This window comes from Polypterus senegalus, chromosome 9, assembly GCF_016835505.1.
Source record: "Polypterus senegalus isolate Bchr_013 chromosome 9, ASM1683550v1, whole genome shotgun sequence".
Taxonomy (NCBI): Eukaryota; Metazoa; Chordata; class Cladistia; order Polypteriformes; family Polypteridae; genus Polypterus; species Polypterus senegalus.
In genome coordinates this window covers 40,898,993-40,921,486 of record NC_053162.1, presented here as the reverse complement: position 1 = coordinate 40,921,486, position 22,494 = coordinate 40,898,993, and the positions used below count along the sequence as shown (strand labels likewise).

The 22,494-nt window shown below is 39.5% G+C and overlaps 1 protein-coding gene across 2 annotated transcripts in view; it reads left to right on the top strand.

The window, feature by feature from the left end:
- The first annotated feature begins 11,882 nt into the window (after positions 1-11,882).
- LOC120535254 (ADP-ribosylation factor-like 2 binding protein) overlaps positions 11,883-22,494 on the top strand; it is a 36,994-nt gene continuing 26,382 nt past the window's right edge. Inside the window, exons 1-2 of one of the 2 annotated variants that reach the window (XM_039762966.1) lie at positions 11,883-12,059; positions 14,659-14,731. In XM_039762966.1, the coding sequence (XP_039618900.1) occupies positions 12,038-12,059; positions 14,659-14,731 (95 nt within the window). In that variant the 5' untranslated portion in view covers positions 11,883-12,037. Of the gene's footprint in view, positions 12,064-14,658; positions 14,732-22,494 lie in introns of both variants that reach the window. The other variant, XM_039762967.1, reaches the window with a different exon arrangement.

The following is a 22,494-nucleotide window of genomic DNA, read 5'->3' as shown; positions in this document are numbered from 1 at the left end:
TTTTTGGTAAACATCATTTTCTCAAACAAATGTGTAGATTTTGTTATGTACACATTTTGTAGCTACACCCACTTGATTGGACGAGAACATTCACTTCATTGCCCATAATACTTTTCTCGCACTAGTGATTGGCTAATAAAAAAAATGTATTTATTTAAGTTCCACCATAGCACAGGTTGATGATAGCAGACACCTTGCAGCATGGACAGTATAGCTTATGATGGTGCCGGTAAAGTACAATATAATTTATTTGGTAAAAAATACATACAGTATTCACTTTCATGTAAGATTATAAATCTTATTTTTTACTGGTAAAAGCAGGTAGACAAACCTCCACTGTGCATTGATAACCGTGATTAATCTCCTTGGTGTTAACACCGCGTAGGACTCTGGCTACAAATTCTTGGCATGACATGTAATGATTCACGTTACAACTCTCGCAACAGTAACATCATGCTACATGAATACTTAATGTGTGTCCTACCACTTTATAGCAACTCTATAGTAATTATCAATATTCATGAGTGGGGCAGAGCCTTCAACCTCACAGAATACTTGTCACATTTATTAAACTTACCCTCATGGCAAAAGCTTTAGGCATTACAGACTTGACAAAAAAAACATGCAAAATTGTGAGTGAAATTAGCAGATTACCTTCTTCTTATAATGGGTAGCAGTTTTCCAGCAGCATGAGGGGGACCTGCACCAGCTTAGGCAGGTGGTTTAAAGATGTGGCTGTTTGGTGTAAATGCAAAGCAGTGCTGGAGCTGGATGTACACGAGTGCCAGTCCTATGTGTTACACTGATTAACGCAAAGAGCGCAGAGCATTTCCCCATCAGAAATTTAAGTGGCACTATCTAAGACCGACATTTTTCTCTTGGAATTTGCAGGACAGCCATGGAATGTTCTCCTTTAATGTTTCAAGTGCTGTGATCAAAGAGTAGTGATGTGAAGTGGGTCGGTTTTCAGTGCTGCGACCAGGAGCTGGAGGTTCATGGAGAAGAATAGATAACCAAGATGAGCGCTAGTACCCATCTAAAAGTGCCAGTAGCCATCGGCAAACATCAGCTTTTGCTAACTATTGAGCTCCACATCTTTCAGTAGCTGCAGCCATATACTCTTGGACTCTGTTAGAACTTTCTTTCCATTTTACAATATGATCACGTCTCTTTTTTTTTTTTACTGTCCAGGGACTTCATGCATAAATGGTGCGTACGCACAGAAATGTTGCGCAAGTACAATTCCACGTTCAAATCACGATGTATAAAACTTACACTTGGTGTAAAGCCAGGCACTTTTCCATGGTACCTCATACCCTGTCGTACTCAAGTTCTACGCTCGGTTTTGCAGACTGGCGGCACCCAGCATCAAAGCAGTGCTACTGTTCCTTTGTGGTTACTCTTTATTTTTCTGACGCGGCTTTATAAATACACTGAAACTAACCGCATATTGTTGATTAGTGTCATGCATCTGATTGTAATTAACTCGTAACAATATAATGGTCCAGGGAACAGCCATAGTATTCCAAATACCGTAACTGTTTTAGCGTTGTTACTCTCACTGCACCATCTTCTTTTTCTTCTTTCAGCTGCTCCCTTTAAGGGTTGCCACAGCGGATCATCTTTCTCCATATTACTCTCACTGCACCACTCGGAGTATTTATATCACTGTATCTGAGTGGGGAGTCACATCAGCAGCTGATTGGAAAGAGAAATATCGGTATACAGCATCAAGCCCACATTGTCTCAGCCACAGCAAAATGTTTCAAAGCCTTTCCTGTATGGACCTCGCGGTTCAGAAACAGTTTCATCCCAAGAACTATAAACGCACTCGATCAACTGCACCTTGTAGAACTGTTAGTACTTATAAGTACAATCACCCCACTGTAAACTTGCACTACAGTTATAATATCGCACAACCTGCGCCACTTTATAAAGCCCGTATTTACATATGATGACGGTATAATTTTTAAGATGAAATGCAGCAAAATATGTTGATTATATTATACAGATAAAACTTGATAACTTCATTTAAATAATCTGTATTGTTAATAATTAAACATGTGTGGACACGGTGCCCCAGCGCTAGCAAGTTCACGTATTGCGCTGTATATTTACTGAGGCTGGCACTACACTGGAAGGATAGACGGATAGAATAATTAAACACGTACTATGAAGATATTTCAATGTTCCTTAAAAGTTTTGAAGAATCGTCGTTGTAGAGAAAAGCCAAGCAAAATGACACCCTTTATTGGCTAACTAAAAAGTTTACAATATGCAAGCTTTCACGCATTATGCATGAGGCCCCAGGACACCACACCATCTTGGTTAGAGGGGTTATTTGTGTGGCCATTCAGTCACTTCTGCTGTGTCCTTCATTTGCATAAAGCACACTGTCAGTGCAGCACAGAGTATGTAAGTTAGCATAATATTAATAAATATTGACAAAAAAGGTGCCAGCTATTTTTTTTTATCTATAACATCACCAAAGTTCAATCAAACCAGTAAAAGCATTCTTAAGATTTTAAGGTATTTAGTTTTTCTGCTGTAGAAGGGTTTTTACTCCTAAACATTGTGTGAAAGCTAGGGGGCATCACTGAGCACCAAACTCAAACAAACAAAACAGTCCCAGGTTCAAATCAAGGGGTTCTTTATTACATAAATACCTTGTATAACAATAAATAATTTATCTCTTCTCTACTCTTCTACCCCCAACTATTACTCCTCCAAGACAAGTGTCACATTCCTTCCTCCTAGCTTCAAGTCATCAAGCTATGGAAGCAGGATACTTTTAGGCAGGACCTGGGAGCATTTCCGGTGGCGTGACATAGCCAGTTAGAAGCACTTCTGGGTCATAAGAAAGCCAGCGAGGTCCTCCGCCTGCAGCGCCCTCTATCATCTGGCAGGAACCCCTACAGGGCTGCACCTCTGGACTCCTACACCTGTGTAGCCCAGTAGGTGTCCAAACTGGATTTTTATATGTGGGATACTGCCCCCTATTGTAGAGGGAGATGAACTGCTACTTGCCATCCTCTCTCTTGCCAGTTCTTGTAACCTTTGGGCATCCCAATCGGGGCGGGAATCATAAGGTGCTCCAGCCAGGTATGGCCCATACTTAGTCCATTTATGGCATCCCAGCCAGGTAAGGATTCTTTCTCCTTTCTGGGCATCCTGCAAAATGTTATCTTTTTAACTAAATGGGAAATAATGTTTTTGCTGAGTGAGTAAGTCAGTCAGTCCGTCAACTTTGCATTTTATATATAGTGAGTGTATATACTGTGTGTGTGTATGTGTATATATGTGTATATAAAATAATCTCGGGTCAAGACGTGATCTCAGAGAGGCACTTTGAAGTCCCATAAGACTACTTGCACGTCACATCCTACTTACAATTTCTAGGGGACACTTTAATGTTTTGTGAGACAAGGAAGTGAGACAAAAGGAGAGCTGATGTACAGGCTTTTAAATGATCGTCGCCCAGCGCGATATGCAGAACATGCAGCTTAGTAGCAGCAGCTGCAAGCCAGCAGCTGATCCATCCGCATCTCCTTAGTGTGCATTCAGCCCCCACTCTCACGAGCGGCAGAGACGCGAAGTGGTGAGCGTGAACTGCGTCCCCCGACTTTATACACTCACTGACCACTTTATTAGGTACACCTTTCTAGTACCGGGTTGGATCCCCTTTTGCCTTCAGAACTGCCGTAATTCTTCGTGGCATTGATTCAACAAGGTGCTGGAAACATTCCTCAGGGATTTTTGTCCACATTGACATGATAGGATCACACAGTTGCTGCAAACTTATCAGCTGCACATCTATGATGCAAATCTTCCGTTCCACCACATTCCAAAAGTGGCCTATTGGATTGAGATCTGGTGACTGTAGAAGACCATCTGGGTACAGTGAACTCATTGTCATGTTCAAAAAAACAGTTTGAGATGATCTGAGCTTTGTGACATGGAGTGTTATCCTGCTGGAAGTAGAAGATGGTCATAAAGGGATGGACGTGGTTAGCAACAATACTCAGGTAGGCTGTGGCATTTAAACGATGCTCAGTTGGTACTAAAGGGATAAATGTGTGCCAAGAAAATATCCCCCACACAATTACACCGATTACACCACCACCACCAGCCTGAACTGTTTATACAAGGTAGGATGGATCCATGCTTTCATGTTGTTGATGCCAAATTCTGACCCTACCATCTGAATGTTGCAGTAGAAATTGAGACTCATCAGACCAGGCAATGTTTTCCAAATCTTCTATCTATACTAATAAAAGGCAAAGCCCTCACTCACTCACTCACTCATTCACTCACTCACTCACTCACTCACTCACTCACTCACTCACTGACTCATCACTAATTCTCCAACTTCTCGTGTAGGTAGAAGGCTGAAATTTGGCAGGCTCATTCCTTACAGCTTACTTACAGAAGTTGAGGCAGGTTTCATTTCGAAATTCTACGCCTAATGGTCATAACTGGAAGGTATTTTTCTCCATTAACTGTAATGGAGTTGAGCTGGAATGACGTGGGGGGCGGAGTTTTGTGTGACATCATCACGCCTCCCACGTAATCACGTGAACTGACTGTCAACGCAGTGCGTAGAAAACCAGGAAGACCTCCAAAAGCGCTTAAGAAAACATGCATTTTATAATTGAGAAAGCAGCGAAACAATAAGAAGTGAGCGAGTGACATATACTACCATATTCATGAGTGCTGCCAGCTCGGAAAGAAAGCAAGGTGTAAACCTAAACTTTAAATTAAGTTCATTGACAGGCTACCGCTGGCGTTTCACATGCCCACAGGTAATGCGGGATACAAGTTTAATGAGAGGGCGAGGATATAAGCGAGAGTTTTGATCACTTTGTAACTAAGTTAAAATTGTAGGTGAAGGGGTGTGCTTATGCAAATTCCGAGACTGTGTTTGTGGGGGATTGACAGTTAAGGCGGGTGGGGGAGTCACGTCATCATCTCCCCTCCCACCTCATTTTGCTCTGAGCTGAGCTCTGCAGCTAACGCCGTCTTCCGAAGCAACTTCGTCAGACTGCCACCAAATACTCACAGAAAAATCCACAAGTTAATACACACGCTGTCTCTAGAGTTTCTACACACTGAATCCTCCAGGCACTACTTACAAAAGGTTACATTGACAATCGTGTTACGTTATTTTTAAAATCTTTCCTTTTCTTAGCACAAGCACAGCTGAGAAGCTTCGATGCATGTGCTCCATAACGCATTAAAAAATAATGCATTTAATCACACTTTGCATTACAAGCAAAGGGAGCTTTTGTCAATGCATGATTTCCTGGTACACGATTACATTGATCAGCGCATCCCGATTCATTTTACCCTCGCACCACCTTAGTTTGAGAAGAAGTATGAAAAAATATGAGGTTAACACAGAAAAACAGATCACCAATTCAAGCTTTATGAATAATCGATTCGCCATCAATAATTGTTTTGGTAAAGCCATCCTCCTTCCATTTTATAATTTTTCCGCCACTAGCCATGATTAAATGAGCGGTAAAAAGTAAGAGCAAAGCGAGGGTGACTTATTTAGGCAGGCATATATATGACAGCAACACTCATGACAATGTCAATCATGTTACGTTATTATTAAAATGTTTCCTTTTCTTTTCATTACTTCTTTAACACACTACTTCTCGCTGGTAGCGGGTATTTTGCTATATATATAATATATGAATGACCTCCAAAAGCGCTGAGACTTTTGATATCATGAGCGTGTCTGCAAAACTGGGGTCTCCTGCCCAGCAAAAGTCGAGCAGCCAGCGTGCATAGCTGTGCCAGCTTTGAGGCGCTGACTGCGCTTCTGCCTTAAGTCAAAGTGAGCACTTTTAATTTTTTTCATCCTCCCCTGCGCTATAGCCCAGACAAGTGCAAACACGGGACCCCTTTTCTACACCACGGCAAAATAATATTAAGGCGATTCACACTTTCTTTTGCACGTATACGATTATCAGGTCCTCACCTCGAATTATGAAGACACGCACGAGTGGAGGACTGACAGTGCCATCACAGCCGATTAATGGCGGGGCGTCTCACCAGTCTACACAAGACCCACGCGACTGTCCCCAAAAGGCGATCATAACGTCAGCGAACACATCTCTCTATACTATATAAAAGAAAAAGGCAACTTTACTTTCTTTACACCTTTTTTCCTTTTATCCCAAACCAAAGCCTTTCTCTCTTAACACTGCAGAGGACACAAAACTAATTTTCTTTAAATGCCGGTAAGGCACATTACCAGAGGCACAAATTTGAACGTTCACATAGAAAATGTAATTTCAATGTACCTGTACTTCTTAAAACGTTAATGTTTTACTGTTTAATAACTTATAGACTATAATTTATTATTTTTCCCATGCACTCAGTGACCAAACCTATACACACACATATAGACACATACAAACATACACACAAGTATATGTATGTGTATATATATATATATATATACAGACACACACACATACATACGTGTATATATATATATATACAGACACACACACACATACATACATACATACATACATACACACATATATATAATTTGTGTGTGTGTATGTATGTATGTATGTATATATATATATATATATGTGTATATGTAGATATGTATATAGATATGTAGATATGAAGATATGTATGTGTATATATGTATATATATATATATGTATGTATATATATATGTATGTATGAATGTGTGTGCGTGTGTGTGTGTGTGTGTATATATGACAGCAGCAATCCAAGCTGTGAGAAAACAGTAAAAAGGAGTCAGACGTTGTGGTACATTTTCTGATGCAGCTGCCGAAAACAACTTCGTGACGCTGCTGCCAAATACACAAAACAATTACTTTGACAATCATGTTACATTATTTTTACACATGACATCGCTGTGAAGCGCGGGTATTTTGCTATATATATATATCACAGCGACACTCATAACAGTGACAAAACAATTACATTGACAATCATGTTACGTTATTTTCAAAATGTTTCCTTTTCTTTCTCTTTCCTTCTTTAACACACTACTTCTCGCTGCCAAGCGCGGGTATATATATATATATAGATAGATAGAGATATATATATATAGATAGATATGAGAACAACATATATATATATATATAGATACATAGATATATATATATATATATATATATATATATATATATATAGATAGATATGAGAACAACACTCATATCAATGACAAAACAATTACATTAACAACCATGTTACGTTATTTTTAAAATTTTTCCTTTTCTTTTTCATAACTTCTTTAACACACTACTTCTCCGCTGTGAAGCGCGGGTATTCTGCTAGTTGTCCATATTTGCAAATTGTAGCCTCAGTTGCCTGTTCTTAGCTAACAAGAGTGGTGGCCATTCTGGTCTGCTGCTGTAGCCCATCTGCTTGAAGGTTCGGTGTGTTGTGCATTCAGAGCTGTTCTTCTGCATACCTCAGTTATAATGAGTGGTTATTTGAATTACTGTTGCCTTTCTATCAGATCAAACCAGTCTGGTCATTCTCCTCTGACCTCTGGTATCAACCAGATATTTTTGGCTAGGAAACTGCTGCTCCCTGAATATTTTCCCTTTTTACGGACCATAATTCAATAAATCCTAGAGACGGTTGTGTGTGAAAATCCCAGTTTCTAAAATACTCAGACCAGCCTGTCTGGCACCAACAACCATGCCATGTTCCAAGTCACTTCAATCACCTTTGTGCCCCTTTCAGATACTCGGTTTGAACTTCAGCAGATGGTCTTGACAATGTCTACATGCCGAAATGCCTTGAGTTGTCTGGTTAGATATTTGTGTTAACAAACAGTTGTTGAACAGGTGAGTGTATATTCTGGCTGTGCTACCCGTCTAAGATGGGTTGAAATCTAAGTAGTCAACGGTGACCTTATATTTTTTATTTAATACATGGGCTGCCCATTTGGTGTGGTTTAATAATATACATCTGATCCGTTTCCCTCGTGGTGGCCTTTTCCTTTCCAGACAGAGCCACCGGTTTTCATCACGTTCTTTCTGTGTCACTTATTGAACTGACCACTCATATATTCAGATTGTTTTGCTGAGAAAATGCAGTGGTGGTGTCTTCTGCATTGGCCTGGTTTAGTAACTCTGGCCTAGTTGTGTCAGGTCTTTGGTTTCCCAACATGTGCAATGATTTATTGTTACTTTCATTCATCCATTTCCCATCATGCAAAGTTATCAGTCATTAGCATTACAGCTATAGACCTTGCTCACACATCCCTACTGGGTTCAAAAGAGTTATCACCACACCACTATTGCCAGCATATAACGTGGACTATAGAATACCCTAAGGCCAGTTTTTCTATGTTGAGACCCTTATTTTATATTTTATCATTTTTTGATTTTTTTGACTTCTACATATTTTGCAGATTTTTTATTTTTTCTTCTTATCCCTAGCAATCAGATAGACTCCTATTAATGTCTACAGTGTTCCATCTATTACAATGTATTTTGTAACGCATGTAGTAATAAAATAAAATGCATTTTTCATTCCAACAGAAGTTGCTTCACAAACATTAACATTTCTTTTACACATCTCATACCAAATGGCATACAACAGAGACACACGCAGACACTGGATAGGTGGACTTGGTGGATGTGATCCTTGTACCAAAAAGAGAGATGCGGCATGCATAAATAGTAAGATTTCACAGATGAATGCTTGCTAAGGTTATTTTGTGAAGCCGTTTCATTGTAGCTAATAATCTTTCTATCCATTTTCTAACTCGCTTATCTAGTTCAGGTTAGGGTTAACAGAGATTTATTGTCCCAGAGGAGACAAAATGCACTGGTACACACACCATGTGTGTAAGTCTTGCGTTTACTTCTCAACCACCACCATCATCTCTAGTACTATAAATAGCTTTTCAAATAATTCAAAATACCCTAAATGACTGCTATAAAAGACCTTCAAAATGTTCATAATGATTACTCTTAAGACACTAAAAAGTTGCATAAATATGTATAAATACTTAAAAACTGCAAAATTAAAACAGTTAAAAAGTTATCTTTTCTCTAAAACTATTAACAGGTCTAAAATGCAATAAAATAAGGTAAAATCAAGTATACAGTATAAGTATTAAAATCAATATAACAGGGTTCTAAAATACTAGTACTATCTAAGGTTAAAACTAGATCTAAAATATGGTATTATGGTTAACCTCTAAAATGTAGGGATATAAAAATACACCAGGGTCTAACTTTAAGATTAGGCTCCCTTATAGTTTTTAAGATTAGGCTGCCTACTCTAAAACTTTAAGATTAGGGCTCCAAGTGTATCCGGCCCTAACCTCCACAAACCTTAAGTTCAGGATTTCAGGGTTACAATGGGTCAAAGCCTAAGGCAACAACAAAATGTAAGACAGGAGCCATTCCTGGACAGGACGACGGTCCACTGCAAAGCAAATGGCTAAATGAAAACTTATTATTTAGGCTGTGGAAGGGAAGCACACTTTAGTATGAGAAGAAAAAATAGTATATGTACAGTGCCAGGGAAAAGTATTCAGACTTTTGTAAAAAGGACAAAATCAAGGAAGATTTATACACTCATTAGCACATTATATAGAGTTGTGTAAAAAAGTAAGTACACCCTGTGTAATGTTTTTTTTTATTTTAACATAAGTGGACATATCAATATTTGATCTTCATTTCAATTGAATCATTAGATAATGGTGATGTCATTAAAAAAAAAAAAAAGAAATTTGACTTTGCGACAACGTATTCAATGAAAAACAAACATATATACTGTATATATTCGCCAGGCTAATACAGTAGAGCACTTTAAAATAACTGCTGAAAACACATTACTTTAACATGGACTTCTCATAACTTCACCTTAATTTAATCCTGATACTCTGTATGTTCAATTTCCTCATAATAACTATTCATGGTGGCTCTAAAATCCATACTAACCTCTACTCTCTCTTCTGTTTCTTTTTCCGGTTTCCTGGGCCACCACCACCTACTCAAAGCATCATGATGCTCCAACATTGATGGACTAAAAGCTAAAAGTCTGCATGACTGTCACCATCAAGTCCTTCCGTGAGAACCCTAAATCCAAAGAGGACTGTGTCACTTAAGTTAGGTAGAATGCCCAGAGGGGACTGGGTGGTCTCGTGGTCTGGAATCCCTGCAGATTTTATTTTTTTCTCCAGCCATCTGGAGTTTTTTTTTTGTTTTTTTTCTCCACCCTGGCCATCGGACCTTACTCTTATTCTATGTTACTTATTTTATTTTCTTACTGTGTCTTTTATTTTTCTATTCTTCATTATGTAAAGCACTTTGAGCTACTTTTTTTTGTATGAAAATGTACTATATAAATAAATGTTGTATTGTATTGTATCGTATATATGTCCATTAGTGAAAAACTTAATTGCACCCTTGTCTGTAAAAGCTGGTATTGCCCCCTCAAGATGGTGTTTCCTATAACTGGAAACTGAACGTTTCTCTCACTCCACCATACAAAACTCTTTCAACTGTGTGGTGTTTGAGGGGTGTCTTGTGGGCACAGCCTGTTTCCAATCCCCCACACAACACCTCTACACCACAGTCCTCAAACTCCCTCGGGTGCAACAAAGAATTCCTTTAAAGGTGAGCTGCCCAGGCCTTGATGCACAAAGCAGTGCCAGGGCATAACATTTCCACCGCCAAGGCTTTACAGCTGGTATCGGGTTCTTCTGGTCAAATGCTGTCTTTGGTTTTCGCCAAACATGCCTTTTGGTATTGTGCCCAAATAACTTTTATCTTTACTTGTCTGTACATCGCACATTGTTCTGGAAGTCCTGTTGTTTGTCTAGTGTCCATGGGCAAACTTTAGCCTTTCTGGTCTGCAAAGCTTTCCCCTGGCACAGCCTCTTCCTAATGGTAGACTTGTGCACTTTGACATCAACAGTGACGACAGCTACCCGTATGTCATGTAGGATGTAAATTCTGGGCATTTTTGTGACTTTTTTCAGCATCTTGTGCTCTGCTCTTAGGTTAGACTTGCTGGGGTGGCCTGGCCTGGGCAAGATGGCAGTTGTTCAAACTTTTCTTCACTTGTGGAAGATCTTGGACTGCAAAATGCAAACGAGGAACGATGCTTATTATAGTATATTGCTTTTATCTATAGATACTGTTTAAATGAAAATCAAGTGTTGAAATGTCCACAGGTGTTAAAAAACAAAATACATTTCATGGGGTGTAGTTATCCTATTCACATGGCAGGCCTAAATAGTGGTTTGAAGACAGATGTGCACACAGGCTAAGAAACCTGTTTATTCTTATATTTGTATACATTTCCGGGTTTTCCTTTTGACCGTATGAGAGTTTATGTGATGCACAAACATGTCCATGCAATACAAATTTTAAAATAGCTTCTCTAAAATGTACTTTTATTTTCCAGAAATGAAATAGTTACTTATTGAATCTGGATTTGAACTGCAACAATGTCCTGGAATAATTGATATAGATGTATATAAACAGGGCGGCACGGTGGCGCTGCTGCCTCGCAGTTAGGAGACCAGGGTTCGCTTCCCGGGTCCTCCCTAAGTGGAGTTTGCATGTTCTCCCTGTGTCTGTGTGGGTTTCCGCCCACAGTCCAAAGACATGCAGGTTAGGTGCATTGGCGATTCTAAATTGGCCCTCGTGGGTGTGTTGGTGTGTGTCCTGTGGTGGGTTGGCACCCTGCCCAGGATTGGTTCCTGCCTTGTGCCCTGTGTTGGCTGGGATTGGCTCCAGCAGACCCCCGTGACCCTGTGTTCGGATTCAGCGGGTTGGAAAATGGATGGATGGATGTATATAAAACTTGTTGTTGTTGTTATTACAAAAATCTCACCTTCTATTAATTTTCTTATGCCGATTTCCAAAGGCAGGACTCTTTGTTTCAACCCGGAACTTTAATCTTCTAGGTTTTGTGTTGAGTAGGACTGCCAAGGTGTGGGACGCGTGTTTACGTTGCCGGGGAGCCGTTTGAAAGAATGAGGCGTTCGAGCACAGCTAAACAGTGAATGATGGCTTCGAGAGAGACGAGTAGGTATTTTATGTCTGTTCATTCTCTGCTAGGGTGCACTTCATGACTACTTTATCGTCTCGAGTAGGCCGTGTAATCGTCTTGACAGGACTGTGGTTTGTGTAAGACGTTTACAACATAGCTTTCTTAGTAAAATAATGGAATAAAGCGGCGTCTCAGAAATCAGGGTATGCAAAGTCGCTCTGATCAGCATTAGGTTAGATTGTTTAGACGTTAAAATGCCTAATTATCACATAAACCAAATGGCTTTTAAAAGATATTTTATTAAATCCATACAGGTCGAGTATTAAGAAAACAAATTGAAAAAACTTAGAGATTACAATCTTTCTCTTCCTTTCATTTATTTCGATTATATGTCCTATGTAAGCAGTAAAGTATAGTAAAAAGTCATTATGGTAAATATTAAAATAGAGGTGTGCATTATAGAAATGTAAATGTCTTCGTGTATACATTAAAAACAAATACACGTTAATATTTGCCGTGTAACCAGCAGAATAAACATATTTTTAAACGACCAGTCTCACAAAATCAGTTTAAAGCCATGTCAACAATATGCTGGCAGATTTATTGTATTAACAGATGATTGAGAAGTCTGTAGCCGGTGCAAAGTCTTAAGTTAATAATAGGTCATTATAATTGATATTTATGAGTAATATGAAAGAAACACAATGTGTCATGGACTTACTACCAGGTTCAAAGTGTTTTCATTTTACCCTTAATGTATTTCAAAGATAACATATTTAACTGCCAGAACAGTGATGTCGTTTTCTTCCATTTTTCCAAACTTGTTTCCAGTTTGTGGTCTCAGGGAGCAGCCAGTGTTTAACCTGTCAACTTCCAGTGAAAGGTACAAACCAGTCAAGAACGGGTTACCAGTCAACTTCAAGGCACACACACTGACATACCAAATCGCCTGCATAGTGGACTAGTTCAGAGCCACCCATCATCCTAATGTGCTCATCTTTGGGATATGGGAAGAAGCTGGACTACCCAAAACAAACCCATGCTTACTGCGACCAGGCACACAACTGAACCCTGGGCCCTGGAGCCATGAGCAGCACTAAACATCATTCCACCCAGACTATAAATTCATCCATTTTCTAACCCACTAAGCACAAATTAGGGTCATGAGGAGCCAATGCCAATTTTAGGCACAAAACAGTGATCAGCCCTTGACAAAGAAACCATTTCACACATACACTGACACACTGGGGCAGTTTAGAGTTGCTGCTTAACTCATCTCAGATGTCTTTGGGAGGCGGGAAGAAGTTCAATGCAGACATGGAAAGAACATGCAGATCAAGTCAGCAGCAGTTGTGAGGTAGCACTGTTCCTTCCACTTTCGGCACTAGGCTTGATCTTTTTTTGGTAGGACTGGTAAGCTCTTTTGGACCAAATTGTCTGTTCTCATCTAGATTATTCTAATTATTGAGTCGTTTTCTGCAAATTTCCGAGAAAGATAAGGATTCACTTCATAAAGTACACTTACATACTGTTGATATTTAACTGTTAGCAAGTTTTTTAGGGAAAAATCACAATCTTTATCAGAGTTAAAATGCAAGATTTTACATTTTTCACAGAGCACCTTCATGATTGTTTATTTAATTTCCTTTTCAGAATTCATATACCACGGTGCCATATCAGATTTGACTCCATGTAGGAACGGAGTAAAGTAATTTAATAAATATATTGTGACCAGTGGGACAGACCACAAATAATTGCAAAAGAGCATTGGAGGCACCAACTGGGTGACTGTTTAATGTAAAAGAATAAGGAGTATGTGGCTTGACAAAAAAAAAAAAGTTGGCCAGTAATGGCCCAAGGTTGAAAAGCTCCATCAGGAGCAAGGTAACGTTTATGCAAGAGGTCTGTCGTCTTTGAAGATCTCATCAGAGTGACATGCCACCGTCTGGGAGCTGCCTGATTTTATAGCGTCAGGCTAGAAGGGGTGAGTCTGCTCTGGGCATCATGGGTGGGGTGACTTAACCTTCATCAACAGCTTGTGAGAGCTTTAGAAAAAATAGAAGCCACCACACTAGTGTCCCCCCTCATCCCGGCATGTTATCACATACCTTAACAGAGCCAGGAAGATGATGGTATATAGCTTTAAAAGTGAATTCAATTTTTAACACATTAAATCTAACATTACTGTGATTAGGAGCTTCAAGGGAAAAGATGATCATTGTCATTGTACATTTTTTACTGTCTTCCCAATCCGTGAGGGTATTCAGTACATGAAACTCAGCTATAGTCATGCTTTATCAGACGTAAAGTTTGTACTCCTCCATAAGCTATTTGGCGTGGCAGTAGTCCTTCAAGAGCATGTTATTTAAAGCTTTGCTGTTTCCTTGTTAGTTAGACAGCACAAGCTAATTCATGGGATGTTATTTGGGACCTGCAATGTTTGAATTTGCATATCCTGAAATATCTGCCTCTTCAGGGCCCAGAGCATCATTTCTCTTTCTCTGTTGTCTTTATTGCAATGTAAGTCTTTCCAAGTCTTTGGTATGTTCTCAAGCTGTCAGTGAGGCATCTGGCTTTACACACTTGTAAATCATATAATTTGCTTTCTTTCTTTTTCCTCCTGTTTCCATCAAGTTCTTTTTAGTGGTGATCATAACACAGTTGAAGGTGGGGAAGATATGGAACAAGAAGAGTTTTTGGCGTTGAGGTAAGCCAGTGTCTTTGTAGTTTTCCTTCCTTTATTTAACTCTTTCAGGGCTGATGTCGACTTTTGTCAAAAGGAGGAGTTGACGATGGTAATCTGTGAGAAAACCAACTGTTATGTTTTAGTTGGACTCTTTTTGCCTGAAGGAACGTTAGATTCATTGGTTTGACCGAGATTTCCTTCGCTTGCTTGAGTAGCAAGGCACAAACAATGGCAAAAATGGGACTGACATCTGGCAAGAGATCAAAGCGAATGTGTAAAGCAAAATACTCTGCAGATGACATTTTGCCTGTTATCTCTGAACTGGACTGTGATTTTGATACAACTGATCAAAAACAAATGTGAGGTTCCAGCTTCAGGTGATTGGTCCCCCAGCTAATCGTGGTACTGACAATGTTCACCAGGTAGAAGTGCCACTTAACAATGATAAGAGGTAGAAACCACATTGCAATGCACTGCCCCAGCCACGCGAAGACAGCCTGGCTGCAAACCTGCTGCACATTCTTGGCAAACTGGCAGCCACAGTACGCAGCAACAGACATTTTATGTTGATTTTTGCGTGAAACCATTGCTTTTCAGAAATTTGTTTTTTGGAAAAAATATTCAGCTCTCAAAGAGGTTAATTAGGGAGCTGTTTCCTGTAAATAGACTTCAGCAAGAAAAGCTGTTGCTAATAGAAAATTTACTGTCACTAATTGCTTTTGGAACATATTTTTGTATAAATGTGCTCCTCACATTGTTGTTTGTATTTTATTTATTTATGTATCTATTCATTTTTCTCTCCTCTTTATTGCTTCAGAGCATTGTGTTTGGGCTAGGAATAATAAAATATAAGAACATAAGAAATGTGTCAAACTAGACAATACAATTTAGTCCATCAGGCTTGTTTGTTTATCTAATAGCTAAGCTGCCCCAGTATGTCATTCAGATGCTTGTAAAGGTTGTCAAGGTTTCTGCTTTAACTACATGACTCAGTAGTTTGTTTCAGATTCCCACAACGGTTTGGGTAAAGAAGTGCTTCCTGGTTTCAGTCTTCAATGCGTAATGAGCTAGCTAACTACTGTTAAAATATCTTGGGCGTTTGTTAACAAAGATTATTTCTTTCTGCTTTAGGGTAATCCAGGCAGGCTTATAAAGTGAGCACTATTTGCTACTCTTACTAAATGAGGATATAGTATTAGGGTGTTGTACCGTTTCAGCCATTGTGAATGTAGTGAGAAGCCAAGCAAAATGACACCTTTTATTGGCTAACTAAAAAGATTACAATATGCAAGCGTTCGATGTAATTCAGGCCCCTTCTTCAGGCAAGATGAAAACATCTTGTAAACAAGATTACATGTTGCCTGAAAAGGGGGCCTGAGTTGCCTCAGAAGTTTGCATATTGTAATCTTTTTAGTTAGCCAGTAAAAGGTGTCATTTTGCTTGGCTTCTCACTAAATGAGGATATGAAAAACAGTTCCTGAAAGCTTACAATTAACAGAGACTATTTTACTTTAACCTTGATGGGTTCAAGATTGCTCGCTTCGGTTTTGATATGTTAATTGCTAAACTTTTAATATAGCTGTAAATTTTTGTGATTTTTTTCAATTTATATATACTATCTTGTTATAATTTTAAGATATAATAGTGGAACGTTTTGGAACAATTGTTTCAATGACATCAACAACAATGAAACCTTTATTTATTATATGTTTAATTCATTTTGATTTATTGAAATGAACCCTTACAATATAATGAAAAGTATTTGTTGCTGATCCTGCAGTGGACAGGAATTAAACAAATGGTGTCAATACAGTGACATATTACAGTAGGCACAGATCATTAAAGAAGGCAGTGGCAGTCAACATCACTGGTTTAACTGCCATTTTCTGGGTTTACCCAGTTGACCCCAAATCTTTTTCCCCCACTCTTCATGGTCTTGGGCATCATTTGGGGTGAGACTCATTCTTTACATATTATCTGTTACCACCTCTCATGTGTTTTATTTGGCCTCCCACTTGCCACCTCAGTTTTGGTGTGTCTCTTAACCCAATCATTCTCTGCCTTACTCTCTATATGTCCAGACCTCCTTAGTCTATTGCTTCGTAACACTACGCCTCTCACACTATACTAAGCTTTTCTCTTAACTCTGTGTTCATCTGTCTATCACCCCATGGCACTCCACACATCCATCTGCTCATTCTCATCTCTGTTCTTTCTAGCTTGCTTATTTTTTTTTCTTAATTGGCCATGGCTCACTCCCATAGAACATACCACACCTGAAACAACTTTCATAAACTTTACTCTTCAGTTCCAGTGAGGCTTCTTTAGAAGTTAACATTGGGTACAGCTCCCAGAATTTCTTTCACTCACCTCTCACCTTCACTAGCACTGTCCTTGGTGCTTTCCCTGCATCATCTTCTGCACTCGGCATGTCACCTAAGTAGCAGAACTTCCTTCCTTTCTCTAAAATACACTATTAATGAAATGAAAAAAGTGAAAACTGCAGTAGCCCTTATGCTTTTAGTAACGACCTGAAATATACATACATACAGCACGTTAATAACCGATACATTATTATCAAAGTTACATTTCAGTAAAGTTAGCTACTTTGCCACTCATTTTCACTACATGCTGTGAACTGCCAATAACTATTTAAAAATAAGATTACAAAAATTGTCATATTACGAAACACAGAATGAGATGTTACTATCCTCGTGTAAGCATACAATAGGTTCAGTTATGCTTGTCGGTGAATGATGAACGATAGACTTGGAGAAGTTTGCAGCATATTGGGACGCATCATCAGTAGTGTTCCTCTGGCTCATGAGGTGTTTCGGCCTTTCACACTATACACCCTCACCTCAGGCGGCCAGCTATAGGGTGATCAGCCCTAAGCTTGCGTCACATGCCCATTTATGAAAGTCGCTTTGGTGTCAAATGACTGACATCTCATGAACCTATGTATTTTAGCCTAAGCTTGTTACTTGGGGGCCTAGCAGGGGGCATTCTTCTTCATCCAAAGCCACTGGCTACTTCTCTCTCTGCTGCCTCTGATGCAGCTTTGATAGCTGCATGCTGGCTCTGACCTCTAATTCCCAGGTCTCTCAGCAGTTTGATGGTAGATGTTGCCACAAACCCTCAGCATCCAACTTCCATGGTCCAGCCGCGATGTTGCGCTTCAGCAGCTAACTCAGCATAGCATAGACATTTCTATTCGTATGCCTCATCCACAGAATCCTCCCAGGGTACGGTGAGCTCAAAATGGACCAGAGCACCATGTCAGGTCTCAAGGTAGTAGTGGCAATCTCCAGAGGAAACATCAACTGTTGTTCAATATCTACCAGCAGTTTCCAGTCACATGCTAAGCACAGCTGGCCTCTCTCCGATGGTGTGGAGTTGCTCCTGGTAACTGCAGCACCTTCTTGGACAAAGGCAGTCGTTCAAGGGTGGTTAGATATTGGTGGTGAAAGGGCATTGATAAGAGATCATTTTTCTTCCATTGTGGACGCAAGGCTCTTTAGGACCTGGTCGTGGCAGCAACTGTATCGCCCTGGTCTTACACCCTGTGAGTATATGCCGGAGGGAGGCTGGCCTGGAGCAAAGAGCTCCACCAATCCACTGATGGAGATTGGTTGGTGTTGGCAGGACGTCATAAGTGGCTCTGATGGTAAAGCTCAGACTCTTCACCTTCATGGCCCACACATTGTTCCAGCTAAGCTTCCTCCTTTCGACATTGTCCCACTGCCCCAAAATATGTACAGTAGATCGTTAAGGACATGGCAAATTAATGTATTATGTGATTTTTTTTTTTTGTTTTGTTTTTCTGTCATCAGGATTGTGTGCGTGGCATGTACTTTGTAATGTACTTTATGGTTGTAACATTTTTTTTCACTCTTACTCATGTATGACATTAGTATTCCTTAAGATCTTCATCGGTGCATGTAAGGCCTTGGGAACGTTTATGGATAATGTGGTCCAATGTTTGTTTGGGTGGGCTCACCATAGGGACATTCAGCGCTTGTCGTGAGGCCCCATCTAAATAGGTTGTCCCTTGTTTTGCCCACCTTAGATAATAATTTACTAATAGCAGAGTGTATCATTTGGGTGCCAGTCAAATAGAAATAAAATGTAGGTCTTGAAAAAAATTCTAAAGTTTGGAAAAAAAACAAAAACTAAATTCATAAATATTCTGAAATACATTGCAAAGCAACAGTAGCCCATATATAACGATTCAACAGATTTGTTTATCAAATGGTAAATTAATGACATCCAGACTCTTTCTGATTTGTTGTGTTGGGAGGAGAAGTATATTGCAACATCTTCATGAATCTGCCCAGCTTGGTGCCAGCAGTCCAGGCTGGTGGTAACAATGTAATACACAGATCAGCCACAACATTAAAACCACCTGCCTAATATTGTGTATGCTCCCTTAATGACACCACAACAGTGCCGCTCTGTTGAGGCATTGACTCCACAAGACTTCTGAAAATGTCCTATGGAATTTGGTACCAAGATGTTAGAAGCAGATCCTTTAAGTCTGGTAAGTTACGAAGTGAGGCCTCCATGGATTGGACTTGTTTTTAAAGCACATCCCAAAGACACTTGATCAGATTGAGATCTGAGAATTTGGAGGCCAAGTCAACACCTTGAGCTCATTGTCATGTTCCTAAACCACTCCAACTTTAGGTAGGTGGTACCTGTCAAAGTAGCATCCACATGATTGCTAGGTCTGAAGGTTTCCCAGTAGAACATTGCCCAGAGCATCACACTTCCTCCGCCACTTTGCCTTCTTCCCATGGTACATCCTTTTGCTATTTCTTTCTCAGGTAAACAACACACATATATGCGGCCGTCCACCTGACCTAAAAGAAGACATGACTCATCAGATGAGGTCACCTTCTTGAATTGCTTCATGGTCGGGTTTTTACACGTACATGCTCATTGTAGGTGCTTTTCATGGTAGGCAGGAGTCAGCATGGGCACTCTGAACTGTCAGCAGCTATGCAGCGTCATATGCAGCAAGCTATGATGTACAGTGTGTTCCGACACTTTTCTCTCATGGCTAGCATTAAGTTTTTCGGCAATCTTTGCTATAGTAGCTTACGTCAGACAGGCTAGCCTTTGCTCCCCATATCCATCAGTGAGCCTTGGGCACCTATGACCCTGTCGCTTGTTCACCGGTTGTCCTTCCTTGGACCATTTTAGTAGATGCTAACCACTGAATACTGGGAACAAGACCTACTGTTTTGGAGATGCTCTGACCTAGTTGTCTAGCCATCATGATTTGGCCCATGTCAATGTCGCTCAGATCCTTACGCTTATCCATTTTTCCTGCTTCCAATACATCACTTTGAAGAACCGATGGATGCCATTGTAATGACATAATTAAAGTTAATTACTTCACTTGTCAGTGGTTTTAATGTTATGGCTGGGATATAGGTTTAGATTTCTTTTGCTAGCGAGGGCAACATTTGCATGCCACAGGGTATTGAAATATTATTTGTCATATAGGTGTGTGCCTCAGTTGCAGCTGAGCACTAATCTAAAAGTAAAGTTATTCAGCAGGGTAAAGCTCTAATTTCCAAGCTTAAGAAATTCCTGGAATATCCAGAAACATGACTGTGAATTCAAATTAATGGTGTGACCTTCTCTGTGACCACGTGCCAATCTATTTGTGTATCCTGGGATGAGATGGAATCCTTTACTTGGAGTAGGTACTCGTCAACATGTTTGGATACCTTGAACTTGATATGGGCCAAGCATTCCTGTGCATCATTTTGTCTCTTTGTTTCTCCATAGTGCAACGTTGTCAATTTAGAATAAGTGGAAGACCACCTCACTTAAAATGTAAAATAAATGTTATTACTTAAAATAAATGTTATTACTCTTTAGGTATTGCAGTACCCTTACACATTTTTGTGTTTGACCGTGTTATTCCTAAAAGTACAACAAGCTACTAATACATTTCTAGAAAGTTCTGTTCAAGTGGTAGTAATATATATATTTTTTTTCTGAAGTAATATATTTATTTATTAGGTTCAGATTTAGACTTTATTATCCCAGAGGGAAATTTGTTTTCAGCAGGAAAGTACAGGGAGATTCACTTGAAAGAGGCCCCGAATATTCTGTTGTAATTCCTGTTAAGATGAAGCAATCTGAACTGGAAAAATATGCTATATACCTTGACATGTGTGTAATCGATTGCATTACATGAGATGGTGGAAGTGGTTTCCGTTTTCTGCCAGACACATTTCAACGCGGTGCTCCATGTTCCTGAATGTATTGGCAAGCATCTCAGGGGTTGGGGAATAGCAGCAATTTCACGTTGGATGTTTTCCTTCAGATCTTCCACAGTCTGAGGCTTGTTCTGATAGACTTTTCCTTTCAGCATACCCCAAAGGATGAAGTCTGGTGGTGTCAGATCTGGCAACCGTGTTGACCAAAGTTCCTTTGAAATTACCCTGTTGCCGAAGGAAGACTCAATTTCTGCCATGCTCCCTGCTGATGTGTGACACGTTGCTCCATCTTGCTGGAAGTAACCTTCAGTTAACTCGCGATCATCCAGTTGATTCTGAGATTGCTTAAATGAATTGGTGACCCAATAGGTTTGCACCATGAAGACGCACTGCTTAATATTGTACACCACCATCCTGATGAGAAGTGACTGAGTTAAGAGGTAGTGGCGGTATATACACCCAGAAGATGCAAACGGAGGTTAAACATCACAACGGATCTCCAGTGCCTACCTCATTGTTCCGACGCAGGGGCTTCCCGGCTTGTTCGAAGCTCCATTTACTGAGGAGCACATTGAATGTTGTTTTGTTCAGATTGCTTTGTCTTAGTGAGAGTTATTGCAGAATATTTGGGGCCTCTTTCGAGTGAATCTCCCTGTACAAAAACAGAAGACACTGTTACAGAGATGCAATAGATAAACAAAGACACAAAATTTGACGACCAATGTTATTGCTTAAACATACACTCGAGATCAGTACAAAGAAGAATAGTACACAAAATAATAATGCAGAATTTAACATTTTTCAGCATCAATACAAGTAACAAAATTTTAAAGTGCTTATATCTTTAGGAATAAAAGAGTTCTTAAATATGTTGCTCTGTACCTTTGGAAATCCTGCCTGATGGCAACAGCTGGAGATTAGAGCAAAGTCGTTGGTGGCTGTCTGATAGAACTGAGTTGGCTTTCTTTCTAACCTGTTTGCAATACAATTCAGTGATGGAGCCTGCTGAGAACCAATAATTTTACTGCAAATTTTTACAATGTTGGTAAGATGATATATATTCTTACTGCTGAGGTTGCAAAATGAACAGATAAAAGCAAATGTAACAATGGTTTAAAAAAAAAAAAAAGTGGCATTATGGTTTTATTCACTTTAATACGGTTTAGTTTCCTATGAAAGAAAAGTTGTGACTACCCATTTGCAGATTTGCACTGTGTTAAGATCAAAGTTTAGTTTGTTATCAATGATTGTTCCAGATATTTGTATTCCTCTACCATTTCCACTGTCTGGCCTTTTAACTAAAGTTGGGGCAGTGAATGGTGAAGAGCACCTGAATTCTACAACCATATCTTTTGTCTTAGAAATATTAAGTCGTAAATTAGAATAATCACACTATTGTACACACTCATTGACAATAGATCCATGGCTGTCTTCCTTATCTTGTAGAAGACTCACAATGACAGAGTCGTCTGCAGATTTCAGGATATGTCTATCTTGTGTAAACTCCTGCAGTCATTTGTTTATAAGATAAACAACAAAAGAGGAGAT